The following is a 21,709-nucleotide window of genomic DNA, read 5'->3' as shown; positions in this document are numbered from 1 at the left end:
TCTATCTTTTAAGTAAGATGATATCCATTTGACTAAGTTTGTGTTGAAACCCATATAATTTAATTTATATATTAGGATTTCATGGTTAACCCTATCAAAAGCTTTACTAAAATCAGTATAAATTGTATCAGTTTGTTTACGCTGAACAAATCCTTTTATTACTGTTGACGTAAATTGTATAAGATTTGTTGTAGTTGAAAGACCACTACGAAAACCATGCTGATATGGACTCAATACAGATTGAATTTTCTGTGAAATTACTGCAGTAATTAATTTTTCAAACAATTTTGGTATGGCACTTAATTTTGCAATTCCTCTATAATTTGACACATTAGTAAGACTACCAGACTTATGTAAAGGTATAATATAAGATTTTTTCCAGAAAGTAGGAAAGTGACCAAATTTCTGTGAATAATTAAACAATATAGTTAACGGAAGTGCTAATGTTTCTGAACAATATTTAAGAATTATATTGGGTATGCCATCCGGTCCTGGACATTTAATCGATTTTAAACTACGCAGACTATTGTACACATCCTGCGAAACATTCAGCAATATCTGTGCCTGTGACAAATTCTTTATTGTTATATTTGAGGAAACTTTTCGTTTTAGATTAACAAAATCATAAAAAGATTTAGGATTGGATTTAAAATTATTTTTAATCTTGTCTAGGTAAAGATTATACAATCTACGAGACTCTAAAGTGTATTTAGATCTAGCAACAGAGTAATTAGTGTAGTCTATTGTTAAGCCTGATTTTTTATATTTACGAAAAAGCTTATTTTTAGAGTTTTTTAAACTTGATAACTCAGAGGTTATCCATGGATATTTATTTGAATTTTTAACTCTAGTGGTTGGAACACATTCCAGTTTAAATCTATTTAAAATATCATACAATTTATCAATTACATATTCTAAATCTTTATGGCTGTTACACAGGCACACAGAAGCCCAATTTACGGAGGAAATGAGTGTATTAAATTTTCGAAAATTAGTTTTTTCGTAATTAAGGACAGTTTTAAATGAGTCGGACTGAATTTCTTCAATTACATAACTGTGAGTCATGTAGATATATAAAGTTGGATGGTATATATCTTCAGGAGTGCATATTGGAGGAATTCTGAATATATCAAAATGCTGTGTTATATTTACAAACGCCAAATCAAGAATTTTGCCGAGGGAATTTTTCACACTGTTTATTTGATAAAGATTTAAGTCACACAAACTATTTATAACATCAAATGTATACTGGGTACTGTTCATTTCGGATGGCAAAGGAATCAAAGCTTCAGAATCTGGCATTGGAAGCCACCTAATGGAGGGCATATTAAAATCACCAAGGATCAGAATGCGATCGGAATCTTTCATTTTTTCAGTGATTAAATTTATTGCTGATAAATGCTGATTATAAATGTCAAGTGAAGATGAAGGGGGAATATAAGAGCAAGTTACAAACACCACCTTTTTTACAAACACGATCTTTTCTTAATATTTGATATTTTGAACATAAAATTTCACTATTTAATATAGATGTTTTTAACCAAGTTTCGGAGAAAACCGATACATTATAATTGAAACCAATGCTATCAGTATATAAACTGGTTAATTTTGTATTAAGCCCCCCTACATTCTGATAGCAAATAGAAAATGAGTCATTTAGTTTTTTGGCACCGAATCTGGTCTAAGAGGCAAATGAGCTAAATTATCGGATCTCTCCACAAATTCTTTAATAAATGCCCTAGCAGGCCAAAATTCTTTTAAAATCAACTGTACAAAAATATTTTCAGGCACAACGATTTTGAAAGAAGATCTACTTTCAGAAAATGCAGATCGGAGCTTATAGCATCTCAAAAAGTAATCTCCCTCAATTTTTGATTTTATATAATACATTATGTCATCGGCCGTTGTTTCTGGCGCAAACCTTGTTGCAAATATCATTTTCATGGCGGGAGCCATAGATAATGATCTTTGGACAGGTTTGGCCAGTAGCAGTCTCGGGACGATCACTAGTGATAAGTGAAGGAAGTGATAATTCCTGTATGTTACGAGTAGATTGGGTGGTTTTCTTAGAAACCTCACTATCAATACTCATAACTTCAGGATTATTTACCCCTTTACCTATACCGCTGTTATCTACCGGAACTGGGTGTGTAACAACACTGGCATACGACTGTTCACGTCCAGTCTCAGTTGTTTCAGTGATATTAACTGAAACCGGTTGTGGAACAGTGTTCTCCACAGAAACTATTGCTTTGCGACTACGCATTCCCTTAGTTGGTGCCTTTTTCGCAGCCCTTTTGCGTTTCTGGCCAGAAACTGACGGTGACGACACAAACTCATCTAATTCTTGGTATTTCTCAAACAATGTAGAGAAATTCTCGAATCGGAGTGATAGTGAGGAAAAATCTTTTTTCATCGATGTCAAATCCGACTGCAAATCCTTTACAAAATTTTAAAAGTCTGCAGAGAGTTTCCTACATTGCACACAACACCAACGAACACCAACATTATTTCTAATTGTGTCTACAACTTTTGCATTAATCCTAGCACATTTTGCATGCCATTGATTAAGTCAAAACCAACAGGTAACACACAATTCATCCTCTGCAACAATATTACATAATTCAAAAGGGCACGACATTTTTTATTTTAATTATAATTATTTCTTTTTTAATACACAAGTTACAGGTATATTTTTCAAGATTAGATCTGTAGCTGGAATTTTTTATTTATTTATTTATTTTATTCTTTTTTAAATTCTTTTTTAAATGTTGGCAACTCTTATGAGATGACAAAACAAGACGATATGTTACAACAACTAATTAGCTAATGTAACAAAAGAAAGGGGATAAAAGGAGAATGTACAACTACACAATTTGAAAATTGATATTACTTTAAAAGACAAAACAAGATTTTAAAACACTACACAAATTATCACTTTGAGTTACAAAATCACTATTGAACACTTTGTTGGGAATCTTCCCAACCCCTTGGATGATGATATCGAAATGGACCTCATCGACCTGGATAAATAATTAATCGATGAGGTCCCATCACCACCAACAATAAAAAAACCACTCTTCTTCTTGAAGTTTTTAAAAACCCATAGTGTCGATCGCCAGATCAATAACAAATAATAAATTAATTACAAATAAATTGACCGCCAGCGTCATACGTTTGAATTTGAAAGTTTATTTTTTGTGTTTTTATTTGCAGACAACAAACGTAAGTATCGTCAGAATACTTGTTGTGTTGTTGTAGTTTGCAAATTTATATTGTTGTCCGTCCTGTTCAACAATAATCTTCGATTCTAAATCTACTCAGTAGAATTAGAATCCCTACAAGTCCTTTCGACCGTATCGGAACTTGTACATGGTCCTTCGAGTCCAAAAAATAAGAATCGACTGATTTGCCAACAAAATCACAAAAAAAATAATAATTTAAAATTAATTGTAAAGTAGTGAGAAGTGTTGTTGTTTTGTAATTTGCATTTGAAAGTGGCGGCTTTTGTGTTGTTTGTTGTCACTAATACATACAACAAATTGAAGTAATTTGTGAATTACATTGAAAGCGGTGTTCTTATTACATCTAACACGCTTTGAAATAACACATATACACTAACACATTTATAAAGATCACTCTCACTGCATTTATTTTTTCCATCATTTTGGCATTTGCTCGTCGTTTTGATCATCTGCCATTTTACAACATCGAACAAGTCATTATCACCTGTTCCTTGTTGTTTACATCGATCTGTCAGCTGTCATACTGACCATCGATTATTTTAGGAAGTGTTCAGGAAAGTGAGCAAGTTAGTGAAACGTAACGAAAGGTTGTCGTAAACGTATCTTAACGTAGCACAAGTACTGAACGTATCATAAATTGATATTGAATAGAAATAAAACTAATAATAACAATAAAATACAAGAATAAATACAATAAAAATAATAAATTAAAAAATAAAAAAAATATATATATTTAATTAAAAAAACTAAATTTAAAACATATTAATAAATTTTCAATAAATTTTTATATATTAAATATTTATTGAGAAACGAATATAATTATACTTCAAACATTTTGAAATCTATGTGGAATAACTTCATTTATGTATTATTTAGTAAATAAATTGAACGTTAAAGTTTGAAAGTGTAATATAAATAATAACAAGTATAAGCAAATACGATATAACTACCATAAAACGTTTAAAAATAGATACTCATAAATTAATAAAATTCATAAATAAAAAAAAAAAAAAAATTAGATAACATTTTGAAAAAAAAGATAACAATAAAATAATCAAAAATGGAGTCAGTAAGTTGTGCTAAGTTCGAGTATGAAGCTGACAACCTTTTGGAAGAATGCAAAAAATTGAGAAATATGCCAGAAAAGGATTTAAGCGATTCTTTAATAGAAACAAAATTAGAATCGCTTGATGAAGATTGGCAAAATTTACGTAGTGCGTTTGAGAGTGTATTTTTTGCGGGTACAGAAGATGAGGAAGATAAACAATATAAAATAAAGGTAAAAAAATATTATGAGTCAGTCAGAGATAATTACCAAGTGACTAAAGCTACATTATTGGAAATATTAAAAAATCGAAAGGCGCAGAGACAAAGTAATAACGTTAGAGGCGAAGTTACAAATCCATCGTTGTTTCACAGCTCAGCTGTTTATCCTCCGGGTACAACGTTTGATATGTCTGAGATTTGTATTAAAGTGCCACCTTGTGACACTCAAGACTTCTACGGAAGTTATGAAGAATGGCCAACATTTAGAGATATGTTTACGGCTATTTATGGAAATCATCCCAGACTCACAGCAGCGCAAAAGCTTTATCATTTGCGTAATAAAACTAAAGGTGAGGCTGGTAGAATTGTAGATCGGTACCCTTTATCTGATCAAAATTTTTCGTTAGCATGGGAAGCATTATCGGTGCGATATGAAAATGTTAGGGTACTAGTTGATAACCAACTGAAGATATTATTCAATCTTTCTGCAGCAACGGTTGAATCTAGCAAAGATATTAAAAGAATTCAATCGACAGTTAGTGACTGCTTGGCTATATTGAGAGCTCATAGTGTAAAGGTGGATCAATGGGATCCAATTTTAATATATTTATGTTCAACTAAGCTTCCGGTTGATACACTGACCCTATGGGAACAATCGCTCGAATCACATTCAGAGCTACCCAAATGGTCGCAAATGGAAGATTTTCTTAAGAACAGACATCGGGTTCTAGAGCGAATAGATGGTCTCAGAAGTCAAACAGCTTCAACTTCATTTAGCAATGATCATATATCGCATCAAAATGCTCATTTGACACAATCAAACAGATGTGTCATGTGTTATAAGAACCATATTTTGAAAAATTGTATGAGATTTAATAATATGACTGTTAATCAGAGAATAGAGTTCGCAAGAGAAAAGAGGTTGTGTAATAATTGTCTAACAAGTGGACATATTTCGCAGGAATGCGTGAGCGTGCATAGGTGTATGTTTCGCAAAAAGAAACATCATACTAAATTGCACCAACAAAGTAATGGGCAGGAGAGATCTATACAACCAAGAAATGTAACAAGGGATAACCAAGCACCTGTCCGTTCAGCAAATGGGCGTCAAACAAATACTCTTGTTACCACTGACAATACTGTTGATGAAATGCCTTGTTCATCTAGTTCGATAGTTCAAGCTTCCAATGTGGAAACACATGTTTCAGTGTGTCATGATGACATTATGTTGCCAACAGCATTAGTAAAAGTTAAACATGCTGGGGAACTATTTACTGTTAGAGCGCTCATTGACTCTGCTTCTAAGCGAACATTTATAACCCAGAAAATTGTAAAAAGAATTGGACTTTGCACAGAAAAGGCAAATTTTAAAATAAGTGGTCTGAGTGGAACAATCGTTGCAAACTCCAATAAAAAATGTATGCTGACGCTGTGTTCAGACACAATCAACAACGAAATTGAAACTGAAGCATTAATTGTTCAAAATTTAACGAGTTTGTTGCCGACACAAACAGTATCAATTTCTGACTTAGGAAGTATAAAAGAATTAAAATTGGCAGACCCTGGGTTTATGATTTCTGCCCAAGTAGACATGCTAATTGGGAGCGATGTTATCCCACAAATAATATTGGAAGGTGTTAAGAAGAACATATTGGGAAACATGATAGCTCAAAATTCAATTTATGGTTGGTACATCTATGGGCCAATAAAAGCAAATGAAATTTGTTTAGCTTCAGTAGAAGTAGAAGAACATAGTGAAGATGACATTAGTTCCGCCTTAAAGAAATTCTGGGAACAAGAAGAAGTCAATAACGTTCCAATTGCTACAGAATCGGACAACTATTGTGAGGAATTCTACGCAAATACGACTTACCGTCGTTCAGATGGAAAGTTCGTTGTAAAATTACCATTTAAAGATGAATTTCCTAATAAAAAATATTTAGATTCGTCCAGATTTAAAGCAAAGAGGCAATATGAGCATATGGAAGCAAAATTGAGGAAAAATAAAGAAGTAGAAAAATCGTATAATGATGTTTTCAATGAGTATTTGTCATTAGGACACATGAAGCCTACAAATTCAAAAGAAATTTGTAATGATGGAAAATATTATTCATATTATTTACCACATCATGCTGTCTTTCGACCAGAAAGTACTAGCACAAAAGTGAGAGTAGTCTTTAATGGATCGAGTAAAACGAAAAGCTCGTATTCCTTAAATGATGTTTTGCATACAGGGCCAATATTACAAAATGATTTAGTATCTGTAATTTTAAATTGGCGCTTGTATAAGTATGTGTTTAACGGTGACATTGAGAAAATGTACCGACAGATCTATGTGCATCCTTCTGATCGGCAGTATCAAAGAATATTATTCAGAAAAGATGTTAATGAAGAAGTTAAAGATTATGAGTTATGCACAGTTACCTTTGGTATAAATTGTGCTCCGTATTTGGCGATTCGCACATTGTTGCAATTGGCAGAAGAGTCAAGTGAAAAAAGTCCAATTGCGTATAAAATAATAAAAAACGAGCTATATGTTGACGATGTTTTGACTGGAGGTCATACCATTGTTTCAGCGCTAGAGGCGCAAAAACAACTTATTGATACATTGCATTCGGCAGGATTTCCGTTAAAAAAGATAACGGCAAATCATCCGAGTTTGCTTTCAAACGTCCGATCGGAGGATTTATTGAATGAAGAATTTTTGAGAATTGAAGATATGAGTTCAACAAAAACATTAGGTATTCGGTGGAATGCCATTACCGACTCATTTTCTTATAGTATGAAGTCACTAGAGGTGACTGGCCAAATAACTAAAAGGAAAATCTTGTCAGCAGTTTCGAAATTATTTGACCCAGCAGGGTGGTTAACGCCTTTAATCGTACAAGCTAAAATTTTGTTGCAAGACCTTTGGTTAGAAGGCATTAATTGGAATGATAAAGTGTCATCATCCACATTGATTAAATGGAAAAATTTTGTGGAACAATTTTCAAAAATTGATTCAATACAAATCCCAAGATGGATTAATTTTTGCCTAGAGGGCACAATTCAAATACATGGGTTTTGTGATGCATCTGAGAAAGCCTATTGTGCTACAATATATGTTCGTACGAATACAGAGAACAGCACAACTGTAAAATTATTGATGGCTAAGAGCAAAGTTGCGCCATTGAAAAAAATAAGTTTACCAAGACTAGAGCTTTGTGGTGCCGTATTGCTCTCATCTTTGGTAAAATATGTTGTCTCAAATTTGACTATTAAAAATTGTTCTGTTCATTTATGGACAGATTCAACAATTGTATTGGGATGGTTGCAAAAACATCCATCCACATGGAATACGTATGTTGCAAACAGAACTGCATTAATATTTCAGAATGTTGAAAATGGTAAATGGAGACACGTTTCTACAAAGTGTAATCCAGCAGATCTTGGAACTAGAGGTTCCAGTACTGAAGATTTATGTAGTAATTCGCTATGGTGGAATGGTCCAATATGGTTACTTAGTCCTGAAAATAATTGGCCAAAATCAAGTATAATTTTACAAAATCCACCAGAACAACGAAAAATAGTTGTTCATTGTGCACCAATTATTGATAAAGATAATTTGATAATAAACAAGTTTTCTTCTTACAACAAAGCATTGTGGGTTGTAGGATACATATTTCGTATGAAGAAGCGTAAAGAAAAAAATGAAAAGTCTGAGTTGTCAAATGGTAAGATTCTGTCTCACGAAGAGTTAAATCATGCAAAAGTTCTTGTTCTTGTCCGAACAACCCAAATGTTTCATTATCCGCAAGAGTATAATGATTTAAGAAATTCGAAAGACATTTCACGTCAAAGCTCATTGCGCGCACCAAATCCGTTTTTGGATAAAGATGGCATAATAAGAGTTAATGGTCGATTAGCGAACGCTAACATTTCCTATGATGAACGATTCCCAATAATATTGCCAAATTCGTCGTTTTACATTCCAAGTTTAAGACGGACAATAAAGAAAATTGTTCATGAGTGCTTGATTTGTACAAGATATAAACATAAGGTTAAATCCCAGGTAATGGCAGCACTACCTTTGGAACGAACGGCTTTCACTCTTCCTTTTACATATGTTGGCACAGATTTCGCAGGCCCATTTCAGATTAAGGCAGGTTCTTTAAGAAATTCCCCTTACCAAAAGTCGTATGTTTGTATATTTGTATGCTTTTCGACAAAGGCGATTCACCTCGAAGCTTGCTCAGCATTATCACGTGATGCTTTTCTTGCGACATTTACTAGATTCATAGGTAGACGAGGGTTGCCCAAATGTTTAATGTCTGATAATGGAACAAATTTTGTAGGGGCGAATAGTAATAGTACTTATGAGAGAATATCAAGAATTTCTTAAAAAATGCTCCAAAGAAGTATGTGAAAAGTACATAGTCAATGGCTTCGAATGGAAATTTATCCCTCCCAGTGCTCCACATATGGGAGGATTATGGGAAGCAGGTGTTAAAAGTTTTAAATCTCATTTCCAAAAGATAATGAAAGATAGAAAATTCAATTTTGAGGAATTTTCAACGATTTTAGTCAGAATTGAAAGTGTCTTAAATACGAGACCGTTAACACCGTTATCCGAAGATCCAGATGATTTAGAAGCTTTAACACCAGCACACTTTCTGAGAGGTGGGTCACTGATATTTGCTCCAGAAATGCCAACAGAAGATTTATCACTTATAAATCGATGGGAAAAGGTTAAAGCTCTTCATCACATGTTCAGCAAGAGATGGAAAAATGAATATATCCAAGAGCTGCATAAGCGATATAAATGGCAGTATCCCCAACGGAGTCTGAAGGAAAACGACATGGTTTTGATAAAAGATGAACTTTTGCCATCGAATGACTGGAAAATGGGGCGAGTTTTAAAAGTGTATGAAGGGCATGATGACCACGTAAGAGTAGTTGATGTTAAAACTACAACAGGTATCATATCTCGTCCAATTGTTAAACTGTGTGTACTTCCAGTCAATGGTTGTTAGTAGAAAGTAGTGTGTGTGTTTCGAAAAGATGTAACTTTGATTAACATGTCATGCCTTAAATGGCATCCTCTTCGTCTATATTCTTTTTCTCTTAACATTAATTGCAGTTGTATAATCATGAACATGGGCCAGATAGAACAATGTAGGGTGTGCTTTGGCATGCATCCATTGAGATTTTGCGCAGCCTTCAAGATGATGTCTGTAGAGCAGAGAGAAGGCGTAGTACTTTCTCACAAGTACTGCATTAATTGCTTGGGGGCAAATCATTTTGTCCGCAATTGTTTATGGTCAGGCAATTGTAGACTGTGTGGTGCTCGCCACAACACCATGCTTCACCATTCATCGCAACCAACAAAAATAGAAAATGGCAATCGCTTAATTATTGGAAACCTACCGGCAACCAGATTTCACCCATACGCCAATCAGAGAGACGTACAACGACGACAACAACAAGAAATACTTAGTGGTATTCAGATAAGAAATTCAACGAATCCGCAACAAGAAGCAAAAAGACTTCAACAGGAAGCCAAAAAACTACAAAAGAAGGCGAAAGATTTACAAAAACAAGCTAAAATAATTCAGCAACAAGGCCAAATGCAGAAAAATCGAGGCAAAGAACAGACAGCCAACAAAAATCCACATTCAAAACGTCAACTATCCAAAAAAGAGAATAAAAATCAGCAACAACAAACTGAGCAAGATCACAACAGTTCGGAAGCTCAACAACAACCGGTTAGATTGGATAGAGTCTTAGATGTGCTGGAGAGGATAGCGACTGCACTATCAGTTGCACCAGTGCAAGGGGCCCGGCATGTTGGGAATCTTCCCAACCCCTTGGATGATGATATCGAAATGGACCTCATCGACCTGGATAAATAATTAATCGATGAGGTCCCATCACCACCAACAATAAAAAAAAACACTCTTCTTCTTGAAGTTTTTAAAAACCCATAGTGTCGATCGCCAGATCAATAACAAATAATAAATTAATTACAAATAAATTGACCGCCAGCGTCATACGTTTGAATTTGAAAGTTTATTTTTTGTGTTTTTATTTGCAGACAACAAACGTAAGTATCGTCAGAATACTTGTTGTGTTGTTGTAGTTTGCAAATTTATATTGTTGTCCGTCCTGTTCAACAATAATCTTCGTTTCTAAATCTACTCAGTAGAATTAGAATCCCTACAAGTCCTTTCGACCGTATCGGAACTTGTACACACTTTAATACACGTTTTTACCAGATTAATTAATTTAATAAAACATATAACTTAATTTTTTTTCAAAAGCACGGAGCACCACAATTTTTTGACACTAATCACAACAGGGTTGCCAACTTGCCGTCAATTCATCAATTAGAGATATTGCATTTAAGCAGTATATGCTTACAAGTCAAGAAGATTGGAGAAATTTCTGTAAAGCCAGGAATAAAGCAAAAGCTGTTGTACGAAAGGCTAAAAGTGTTGCTCATGCGTCATTGTTGGAAGATCTTCGTAGCAGTAAAGAGCTCTGGGGTGTTCTTAAGTGTAAGGGGCATTCCTCTGACAAATCCTAAGATTATAGTGGAAATGTTAATGATTTGAAAGAATGTTTGCTCAGAATCAACTTGATAATCGTTATACAATGCATAACTTCCGGGGTATTGGTGATGATGTTGGTAGTTTTAGTTTTCGCTGTGTTGATGCTGCAGAATTGGAGAGAGCGTTTGTCGCAATTAAGTCCAATGCAGCGGGTTTGAATGGATTTTCTTTGAAATTTTTGAAAGTTGTTTTTCCCTTGCTTTCCTCCCAATTTCTTAGCTTGGTTAATTCTATATTAACAACTTCTGCTTTTCCTGAGGCCTGGAAGTTAGCAAAAATAAGAAGAAAAATGTTGTTGGTGGATTGCAAGAATTTCGTCCGATATCTATACTACCCATATGTTCCAAAGTTGTTAAGCATATTTTGAAGTCGCAAATTTTGCTAAATTTGCATAGCAACAATTTGTTAAATGATGCGCAGTGTTGCTTTTGAAAAAATAGAACTACGTCTTCTCTTTTACTTGGATTGACTGACACCATTCGAGCCAATTTTGGTAATTCCAGGTTCTGTGTCCTGTTGGCGCTTGACTTGGAGAAGGCCTTCGACCGTGTAGATCATATTAAGTTAGTGCGCAAATTACATATGCTCTATGGTTTTTCGGTCACTGCATGTTCACTGATATCTTCCTACTTGTCTGATAGGAAACAGTTGGTTTATGATAATAATAACGTTAGCTCTATTTTGCCAGTGAGGAGTGGGGTTCCTCAGGGGTCGGTGTTGGGTCCTCTTCTATTCATTTTGCTTCTTGATGACCTTTTTTCTGGTCTGCGATTTTTGTGTGAGCCATTTGCGTTTGCTGATGATGTTCAGTTGTTATTCAAAGGAGATACTCGCTTTGTATCAGTAATTCAGTCTAAGATTGACTGTGCCATGGATATTTTGTCAGATTGGATGAATAATAATAATCTGTGTGTTAACCCGGCAAAGACGCTTTCATTAATAATAGAGTCGTGTCCGTTGTGTATAACAATATAAATATTGAGTTTGCTTCTGAACTTTTGTGTTTGGGGGTTTTCCTTGATGGTAAGTTGGGTTTTGCGAGTCATATTAGTAAGTGGCATTCCTCTGACAAATCCTAAGATTATAGTGGAAATGTTAATGATTGGAAAGAATGTTTGCTCAGAATCAACTTGATAATCGTTATACAATGCATAACTTCCGGGGTATTGGTGATGATGTTGGTAGTTTTAGTTTTCGCTGTGTTGATGCTGCAGAATTGGAGAGAGCGTTTGTCGCAATTAAGTCCAATGCAGCGGGTTTGAATGGATTTTCTTTGAATTCAACATTCCCTTTTATTGGTCATTACATGTTATGACGATGGGTTTGAGTGTGACCGACATATATATATGTATATATATATATATATATATATATATATATATATATATATATATATATATATATATATATATATATATATATATATATATATATATATACATATATATATATATATATATATATATACATATATATATATATATATATATATATATATATATATATATATATATATATATATATATATATATATATATATATATATATATATATATGTATATATTGGTTTTTATTATTATTTTTGAATCATATTTTTTAGCAAATATTGTTTGCGCTTTAATTGGCTTTGTATAATTGTCATACAAGAATAAATAAATAAATAAATTCTTCAATGACCGGCTTCTGCTACACTTACCCTCTTCACCATTCTATGGAGGATATCAATCGCCGGAATTGTTTAAAATTTCGTGTTTGAAGTTCCTACAACCGATGACAGATAATCGTCTATGTAGGACCACGTTTTCGTACAGTCCACATATAACGACCTTATTCGATAGTTTGATGATGATAATAGCGACATTATTAACAAGAATTGTTGCAAATTTTATATTTCAAGTTCGGAAATGGGTTTACAGCCTATTGCTGAGAATTACTTATGCAGGTCTACGTCTTTGTATTGTACCCCTTTTAACGGTTTTACCCTTAATACCAGTTAAGCGTTATTTTTTTTTTTTTTTTTTTGAAGAAACTTTTCAAATTTCTTGCATGGTGCTACTTTTTACTTGTTTTGGGAAATTGTCACCACTTTACAAGATTGCGGCCCACATATTGGCTGCTTAAAATATAAGACATAAAGACAATAGTAAAAAATGGGGGGCCATGTTAAGTTTAGGGGCAATGCTCGGATTATTTTGAAATTGTAACCGCAGGTACGTATTTTTAACCTGATTAAGGGAAAGTAATTTTTTTGTGGGGAAAGTACCCGGATACCCACCCACCTATAGGCTGCTTAAAATATAAGACATAAAGACAATAGTAAGAAAATGGGGAGAATATGAATTTAGGGGCAATGCTCATATCATTTTGAAATTTTTACCGCAAGTGGGTATTTTCAATCTGATTAAAGGAAAATAATTTTCCGTGGGGAAATAATCGGATACCCGGTTTGACTGAAAGTTCGGATACAACATCCGACTTTTGTCTGGTTCTACAAAATGATTATAATTTGAAAGCTTATGGAAATACCCATACAACAAGTGGCCATGAGAATCCAACACCGGCTACGCGATCTATAATTTTTCTAAACATTGTAATTTTTGTAAATAGACGGCCTTCGGCTGGGGCTTAAGATTTTTCCTATGTATAACACCGACAATGCAATCCATAGTTTATTTAAACATTGTAATTATTGTAAGTAGCCGGCTTTCGGCCGGGGCTTGCGATGTTCTCCTCAGAGGTATGTCCAACACCGGCTAAAATTTATAAATAGCCGGAATTCCCCTTTAAAGTCAATATCTTTTGATAGGTATACATATTGTTAGACAGATATTTCCATAAGCTTTCAGAGAACCAGATAAAACCCAGATTTTGTATCCGAACTTCCGGGTTGAATAACCGGGTATTTCCCCCACAAAAAATTACTTTGCCTTAATCAGGTTAAAAAGATCTACAATTTAAGTCAAAAATGGTTGCATATATTATTTATGTATTTTTATATGATACGATAACAGCGCATAAATAATTTCAATAGCAATGACGTATTTGTTTTCTATTTTTTTGTCTCATTAGATTTAGCATTAATATTAATATTAATGCCTTTAAGTCGTAGTAAGTTTGATAATCTAATTTATTTTGATTCCTATACCCTCAGCCATGTGGCTACAGAAGGTATATATCATTTGATTGGGCCAAACATGAAATAATTGTTTTTGACCCTAAGTCTCTTTGTATAGGGGTGACCGTCCATCCGTTAGTCCATCTGCCTGGCTGGCTCGCTGGTTTGGGAGTTAAGACAGAAAACAGTTTTTACTACATATTTGGCTATTTGGCATACATATTCCGTTTAGTACCATAAAACATCAAAATTTAAAAGAATATTTTTTTGTGTTCCTGAAATTTGCACTTAGGAATACGGGCCCAACTCTAGTTTAGTAAAAACTTCTATTTTTTTTAATTTTTCCAGTGGGTGGTATTTTTACCCTGATCCCTGGAAACTATATTTTTCTTGGGGGACGTTCCCGCGATTTTTGGCCCGAAAGTCCGGGTTCAGCCAAATTGGTGCCAAATTATTGATGACATTGTTACCTTTCCAAAATGCTACAATTTGTGTTAATACCTTTTCTGGTATTATAAGCGGATCCGGGTCGGGGTCTTGAACCCGAACTTTCTTTCCTCAAAAATCTGAGGGTCCCGAGTCCGTCCCAAGAAAAAAATAGTTTCCCGGAATCAGGGTAAAAATAACTAACTCTGGTAAAAATTTCGAAAAAATCAAAGTTTTTACTAAACTAGAGTTGTTCCTAACAAACTGTGACCCCCATCTAATGTTTACATTTTTGTTTTCAGGATACCACAATCTATCTAAAGGAAAAAAATCAGATCAATCCGAGAGTTATAGCAAAATAAAGATTGTTCCTTTAGCCGATTTCAGCTGACATATCCAATGGTGGTTTACATCAGCAAAAATGATAGGCGCTTCCATGTCTGATCGGAATACATTTTACAAACTGTGCCTGCATTGCTAATATTTTGGCTAGACTTGTTTATTATACTAACTTACCTCTTCAAACTTTATTATATACAAAATTTTGTTGACGTTTTCACTACTACTAAAATCAATATCACTTGTTAATGTCATTGTTAATAATTTTGTTGGATATTTGTCAGTTCTGCTTTAATGCAATCTCCACAGTAAATTAACAACAAAGCTGCTGTTAGACAACAAAGCGAAACGATGTTCTTGACGGCGACGGCCCTTTTCTTGACTGCAACTACAGCTTTACCTAAAATTTGACGTACTCTGTCGACGTATTTCATCACACAAGTTATGCTAGGAACACAATTGGAGCGAACGACGAATTTCGCCCTACGCGGCGACAAAATGAGTCGCGTAAATTCGTCGTATGGAACACAATACCGACGAAATTATAAAACAGCTGATGAAGTTGTTTACTTTTTGCTCATTTGTTGACTACAATGAATTATACAAGAACACATAATTCTTTACGTTCTCTATTATAATTTCACTTATGTCCATCTTCTCTATTATAAATTCACTGATATCCATCTTCACTCAGGCGCAAGTACACAAATAAATAAACAAATTAATTATGTTTTTTTATACGAGTAACAGATAGTAGAGTGACCATAACAAATTTTAAAGTAAAAACCAACTTCATTTACTAACACATAAAATTCGTACAAGTATGGCCACTTTGTACTGTTTTGTTCGCCGTTCACCGGCGTATGAAGTAGAAATAAGGCTAATTGAGTTCGCGGCGTGCGACGAAAATTTCGCCGGCGCCGTGATTGTGTGCATTTCCATATACACTTAGGTTTTTTTTTTTTTGACAACGAACATACGCCGCAAAAAATTCGTCGTTCGCTCCAATTGTGTTCCTAGCATTAAACAGAGAGCGTTACCTGGATGGCGCACATAAATATTTAACTTTCCCACCATGGTAAAATGTTTTATTCATTCGTATTAACAATGGCAGAAGAATACAGGTAGATGCATCAACGCTTGGGAGCATTGATGTGTCAAAAAAAATTAAATGTTTTTTTTCAAATATAAGTAGATTTTTATATGTTTTCTTATACTACGTTATTCGGAGGCAATTATAATTCGCGTTTTTCAACAATTTTTACAAATTCAAATAATTTTTCATTCAAGATTTTCCTCCCAGCTGATTACAATTTTTTCTAAGTGTGCTCGACTTCTGCCAATTTTGTGTATGTATTTGTTGTTTTGAAAAATAAAAACAAAATATTTTCAAAATCAATGATTGGAAGAAACTTATACTGCGAGGCGCGCATTAATAATATTAACAAAATTTGCCATTGTATATCTGTAGTTTTACGAAGCTGTTCTACCTCCTTATTGTACCATGGATAGGTGTATCATTATTTCAAAAATAAGTAGAAGGGGCTGTTATGATAAGCAATTTTTTCATTTTTTTTTTTTTTTTTTTTTTGAAAATTTTTACAAATTTGAATAATTTTTCATTAAAAATGTAATTTCCGCTGTTTTGGCTATTTGTTTCAAATTTGGTATTTGAAGTTCAAAATGTGTATAACAGCCTATGACAGAAAATATTTGACGAAAAATGTCAAATATTTCTTTGTCACAATCTGACCAACAAATATTATTTGACGGTAAATACAAATACAGCTGATTTTGGGAAAACAAAATTATTTGCTAGAAAACAAAAATTTGACCAGTGTGTCCATAATGTGAAGACATATGATCAATTATTTTCCTCTTTTTTGGTCAAACATTTATTTGACGTTGCAAATGTTTTGTAAGATCAAACAAGGACAAAATTAATTTAAAACATTGGGCAGCATTTTGCTTTAAGAACAGGATCATTTGTAGCATGATGTTTAATGAATAGAAAAACAAACGAATGCAATAAGTGGTATTGTTTATTTGATATTTTTGAATTAACTGAATTTGAATGTTTAGTAAAAAATGTTTATATTTGGTCTGTTCCAGAACTGCAAGAATGTAAATGTCTTTACGGCGATAACCGATTTCCCTTTATTATATCGAAGAAAATTGCGAAACTAGTAGATTCTTGCACGTTCTGGAACATCATGGAAATTTTGAAATGTTTCCTTATACGACGCAAATAGGAGGTTGTAATGAAATGTATTTTTTCTACAATTTTTACAAATTTCAATAATACTTCATTCATTATTTTCAATTCAACAATTGTTTTGACAGTTTATAGTCCCAGCAGCTATGTCGATGCGACTACCTGTATTCTTCTATATATATATATATATGGGGTATATATATATATATATATTAAAGGGCTGCAAATGTGACACTTTTCTCTATTTATGCCATGGAGAGAAAACGCTCGTCATGTTGTGCCCTGTTTGATCAAACACATAACAGTACGATGTCTCGTCATGTCGGTCACACTCAAACCCATCGTCATAACATGTAATGACCAATAAAAGGGAATGTTGAATAGAGTGTCATACAAAAATGTTCTATCAAAAAAAAACAACAACAATTATGAAACAATTGCCAACGAAAAAGACACACACGTGTTGAAGGCAAAGCGCAATCGCTACCTGCTTTTCCGATATGTGAAAAAATACATTTTTTGTAATAAAAAATTTCTTGGCGATTACTAAAATATTAAAGGTACTTCTAAAGGTACAAAATGTTCACATTTCGTGGTTATTGACGAAACAATCTAAAATGTTAATCCCTATTAAAAAACAATAATCCCCTGAAAATTTTTCTTATTTTGATTATAATTTCATAATTGTTGGCCTCCGGTAGTGAGGTGTAAATGAGAATGAGTGCTACTGTAATTCACGTAACAACACTTTATACTTCCATTGTTCAATTCTGTGCATATTCTGTTATTGAATGAGAATCAAATCTCTGCCCACAAACTATAATTTTAAAAGAACAATATATGTAGATAGAAAATATGCAAACAATATTTACCTCTTTTTATGACCAAAATTTTATGATAATCACCAATAAATTGGGATTATTAAATGTATATTTCATTTTTTCTATTCATTTGTTGATCCCAATGCACATTTTGTTATTGAACTCAATTTTATATATATATATATATATATATATATATATATATATATATATATATATATATATATATATATATATATATATATGTATATATATATATATATATATATATATATATATATATATATATATATATATATATATATATATATATATATATATATATATATATGTATATATAAACTTAATTTATCGACGACAGTCAAGTTTGCGTCAAAAAGGTGTCTTAGACAATCTCAGCAATTGTGGGGTATAAAATTGTAAAACTTTAAGGAATTGTGATTTTGGAATTGTTGTATATTTTCGGAGACATTTCTATTGCTTCATTATGTTATTAATAGTTAGATGGGTTGGTATTTTTGTAAATAGTGAACCAACGTCGAATGAAACCAAGATGTCGTCGTCTTCCACATTTATCTCATCTTGTTTTTTTCTTCAATTCCTTCGAGTTCATTATACTATATTTATCAACTATAATGTGTTTAAGTATTTCTCCGACTTGTAAAAGTTTGTAACATGGAACCTCTTAAGTAGATATTAGTCGCAAAGGCATATTTGTCTTGTGTACTTTGGCCATATAATCCCGGAGCATTACATGCATATGTTGTAAATTTGAGTTTTTCTTGGGCAGTTATGTAAGTCTGTTTGTGTAATTCCATGATTATTTTGTTATTTGTTCTTTGTAACTTTTGTGTGGGTTCCATACTTAATATTATGTATGTTGTTTTGTTCGCTAAAAGGGTTTCCTACAATGCGTGTAAGTGTCTCTGTACATAACCATTGTTTTATTTCCTTTATCAGCTTTCTTTTTTGTGTTTTCTTAATAACTGTTTCGTCTCCTCAAATATTTGAATAATGAATTCATCTTTTTGGCTAAGACAATGCGATAGAATTCTATTCGTTATTTTTGAGCCTGTTATTTCTTTTTGTCTGTCATTCGTTAAGGTTTGCAATTATTGTTCCAACTGTATCGACGAAATTTATTGTGGATTTATGAATACGAATTACGTGACGTATACATTATGGAATCGACATTTGGAATGTGTGTGGATTTTATCTAAATGGATTCTATCTAAACGTGCTATAGCAAAAAAAATTAGATTTTACTTGCTCATGATAATCATTGGGAGATGCATTACTTTACTTGCCGAAGGTCACCAATGTGTATTTTTAAACATCAATTGTCTCTATACTTGATTCTAAGTAAAATTATGAAAGTCATTTCAAATAAGCACATCCATCACCGCATTTTCTGTATTTTAACATGTCAAATTTCTCTGCATAGAAAACAGGTTCCCATCTCTGATTTGTGTATGTATAATGGATTTACAAGTATAAATTATGTCAAATTTTGGTTCACTCCATCAAGTACCTCCCCCTCAAATGCTCAAAATTTTGAATAATTATAATTCTTATAAAATTTGCAATTAGGGCCTGATTGTCTTCGAGCAGTTCAATATTGTTACGAACATAAGATCTGGTATGAAATTGAAATATATCGGATCACCTCTTCTGGTATCAACGGGCCAAAAACAGGTCAAAAATTTTAATAATAAAAACGATCATAAATACAAATTGAACACCCGATTTTCTTCAAATTTCACATATCTTAATATTTTTTATTAAAAAAGATCTGGTGTATCCCCCACAACATGCTGAACATCAAACTTCTGTATCATAATATATCTGTTAACATACCACCTGGTTAAACTTTTACAATTATTCCGATAGAATTGTAAATATGTGTTTGATTTTTTTAAATCTTGTACATTCCAATATGTTTATCAGTAGAAAGTGGAACACTTCGATTCACTGTGAGCCATACACATTTGAACATTTTCCAAAACATATCTCATATGGGCCGGTTATTATATCTTTCCGATAGATAAAAAATTATGTTGTCGGACACATACATTTTCGTTATTACAAGTTTAATGTAAGTATGAACTGTCTGATAAGCCAAATATCAGACCATCTTCCCTTTATCTTTTAAAGTAAAGGTTACCGAATTCATGTTGCTATATTTAATATTGATAATATGGCAATAACAGCAAAATTTATTTAAATAAAAAATAATAACGCAAATATTTATATCAGACTCACAGTACGTTAACATGGGTGGATTAACCCTCTGGATTTGTATCAAAATTGTCATATCCAGTATTTACACTTAAAATAAATCCACATGAGAAGGTTAAGGTTCTAATGCAAACATGGCATTAGGTCAAGAATCAGTCATGGCAGAAGAATACTTCTACCATGGAATCAGTAATCAATCGCAAGTCAATTTATTTGTAAACAAACAGATGTTGTATAGCTAATACATCTGTCGGCAGAACCGCCGGGTACTTTCTAACCTGTTTTTTTTTTTACTTTTATTATTTGAAATATTTCCGGTAAAAATATTGCGAAAATAACCAAAATAAAGAATAATACGAAATACGAACAGATGTACATCGCTAAATCGGCTTAGAATTTAACGCTAATCAAGAAAAAATGTACTTTGTTGAGCCTGACATGAGTATTTCGAGGAGTTACAAATGGAATGACAATGTTAATATACGCTCCATATTACGGTGAAGAGTATACAAATTGATTTAAATGGAATGATTTAAAATAAAGTGGAATGATTTTGGTGCCGAAACCTGGAATTTAAGTGTCGGTTAGTTTTGTTAAATAAATAGAAAAACCATTTGTTACAATTCTGCAAAGAGAAGATAAAGAACTGCTTTTATAAAATTAAATAAAAGACTTCATTTACTGCCGTCAACTGTTGTTCCAGTCATCATCAACGCCCGTAAACATAATCAGATTAGTGATTCTGATTTCCAGGCAAAAGCGTTTGTTTAATTTGTGTGAATCGTAACCTGTAAATTATTTAGTATTTGAGAATTTGCCAATATTGTTCGTAATTACAATTCACAATAACTTCACAGATCTCAAACTTGACTGTCGTCGATAAATTAAGTTTATATATATATATATATATAAACTTAATTTAATTTTATATATATATATATATATATATATATATATATATATATATATATATATATATATATATATATATATATATGTATATATATATATATATATATATATATATATATATATATATATATATATATATATATATATATATATATATATATATATATATATATATATATATATATGTATATATTAACTTAATTTATCGACGACAGTCAAGTTTGAGTTATATTATACATTAGAAGATCTGTGAAGTCTTGAATGAAGTCTTTTATTTAATTTTATAAAAGCAGTTCTTTATCTTCTCTTTGCAGAATTGTAACAAATGGTTTTTCTATTTATTTAACAAAACTAACCGACACTTAAATTCCAGGTTTCGGCACCAAAATCATTCCACTTTATTTTAAATCATTCCATTTAAATCAATTTGTATACTCTTCACCGTAATATGGAGCGTATATTAACATTGTCATTCCATTTGTAACTCCTCGAAATACTCATGTCAGGCTCAACAAAGTACATTTTTTCTTGATTAGCGTTAA

At 32.5% G+C, this 21,709-nt stretch overlaps 1 protein-coding gene across 3 annotated transcripts in view; it reads right to left on the bottom strand.

Annotated features, from left to right (window-relative positions):
• The window catches only part of LOC101896658 (conserved oligomeric Golgi complex subunit 4), a 166,499-nt gene extending 151,133 nt beyond the window's left edge, over positions 1-15,366 (bottom strand). The window contains exon 1 of one of the 3 annotated variants that reach the window (XM_059130441.1): positions 15,159-15,366. In XM_059130441.1, coding sequence (XP_058986424.1) covers positions 15,159-15,236 — 78 coding nt within the window. In that variant the 5' untranslated portion in view covers positions 15,237-15,366. The remainder of the gene's footprint in view (positions 1-15,158) is intronic. The other 2 variants (XM_059130444.1, XM_059130431.1) reach the window with 2 other exon arrangements.
• Positions 15,367-21,709: the final 6,343 nt, after the last annotated feature.

Source organism: Musca domestica, unplaced genomic scaffold, assembly GCF_030504385.1.
Source record: "Musca domestica strain aabys unplaced genomic scaffold, Musca_domestica.polishedcontigs.V.1.1 11, whole genome shotgun sequence".
NCBI classification, from domain to species: domain Eukaryota; kingdom Metazoa; phylum Arthropoda; class Insecta; order Diptera; family Muscidae; genus Musca; species Musca domestica.
Note: the sequence above shows the minus strand (reverse complement) of the source record. Positions and strands in the feature narration are given on the sequence as shown.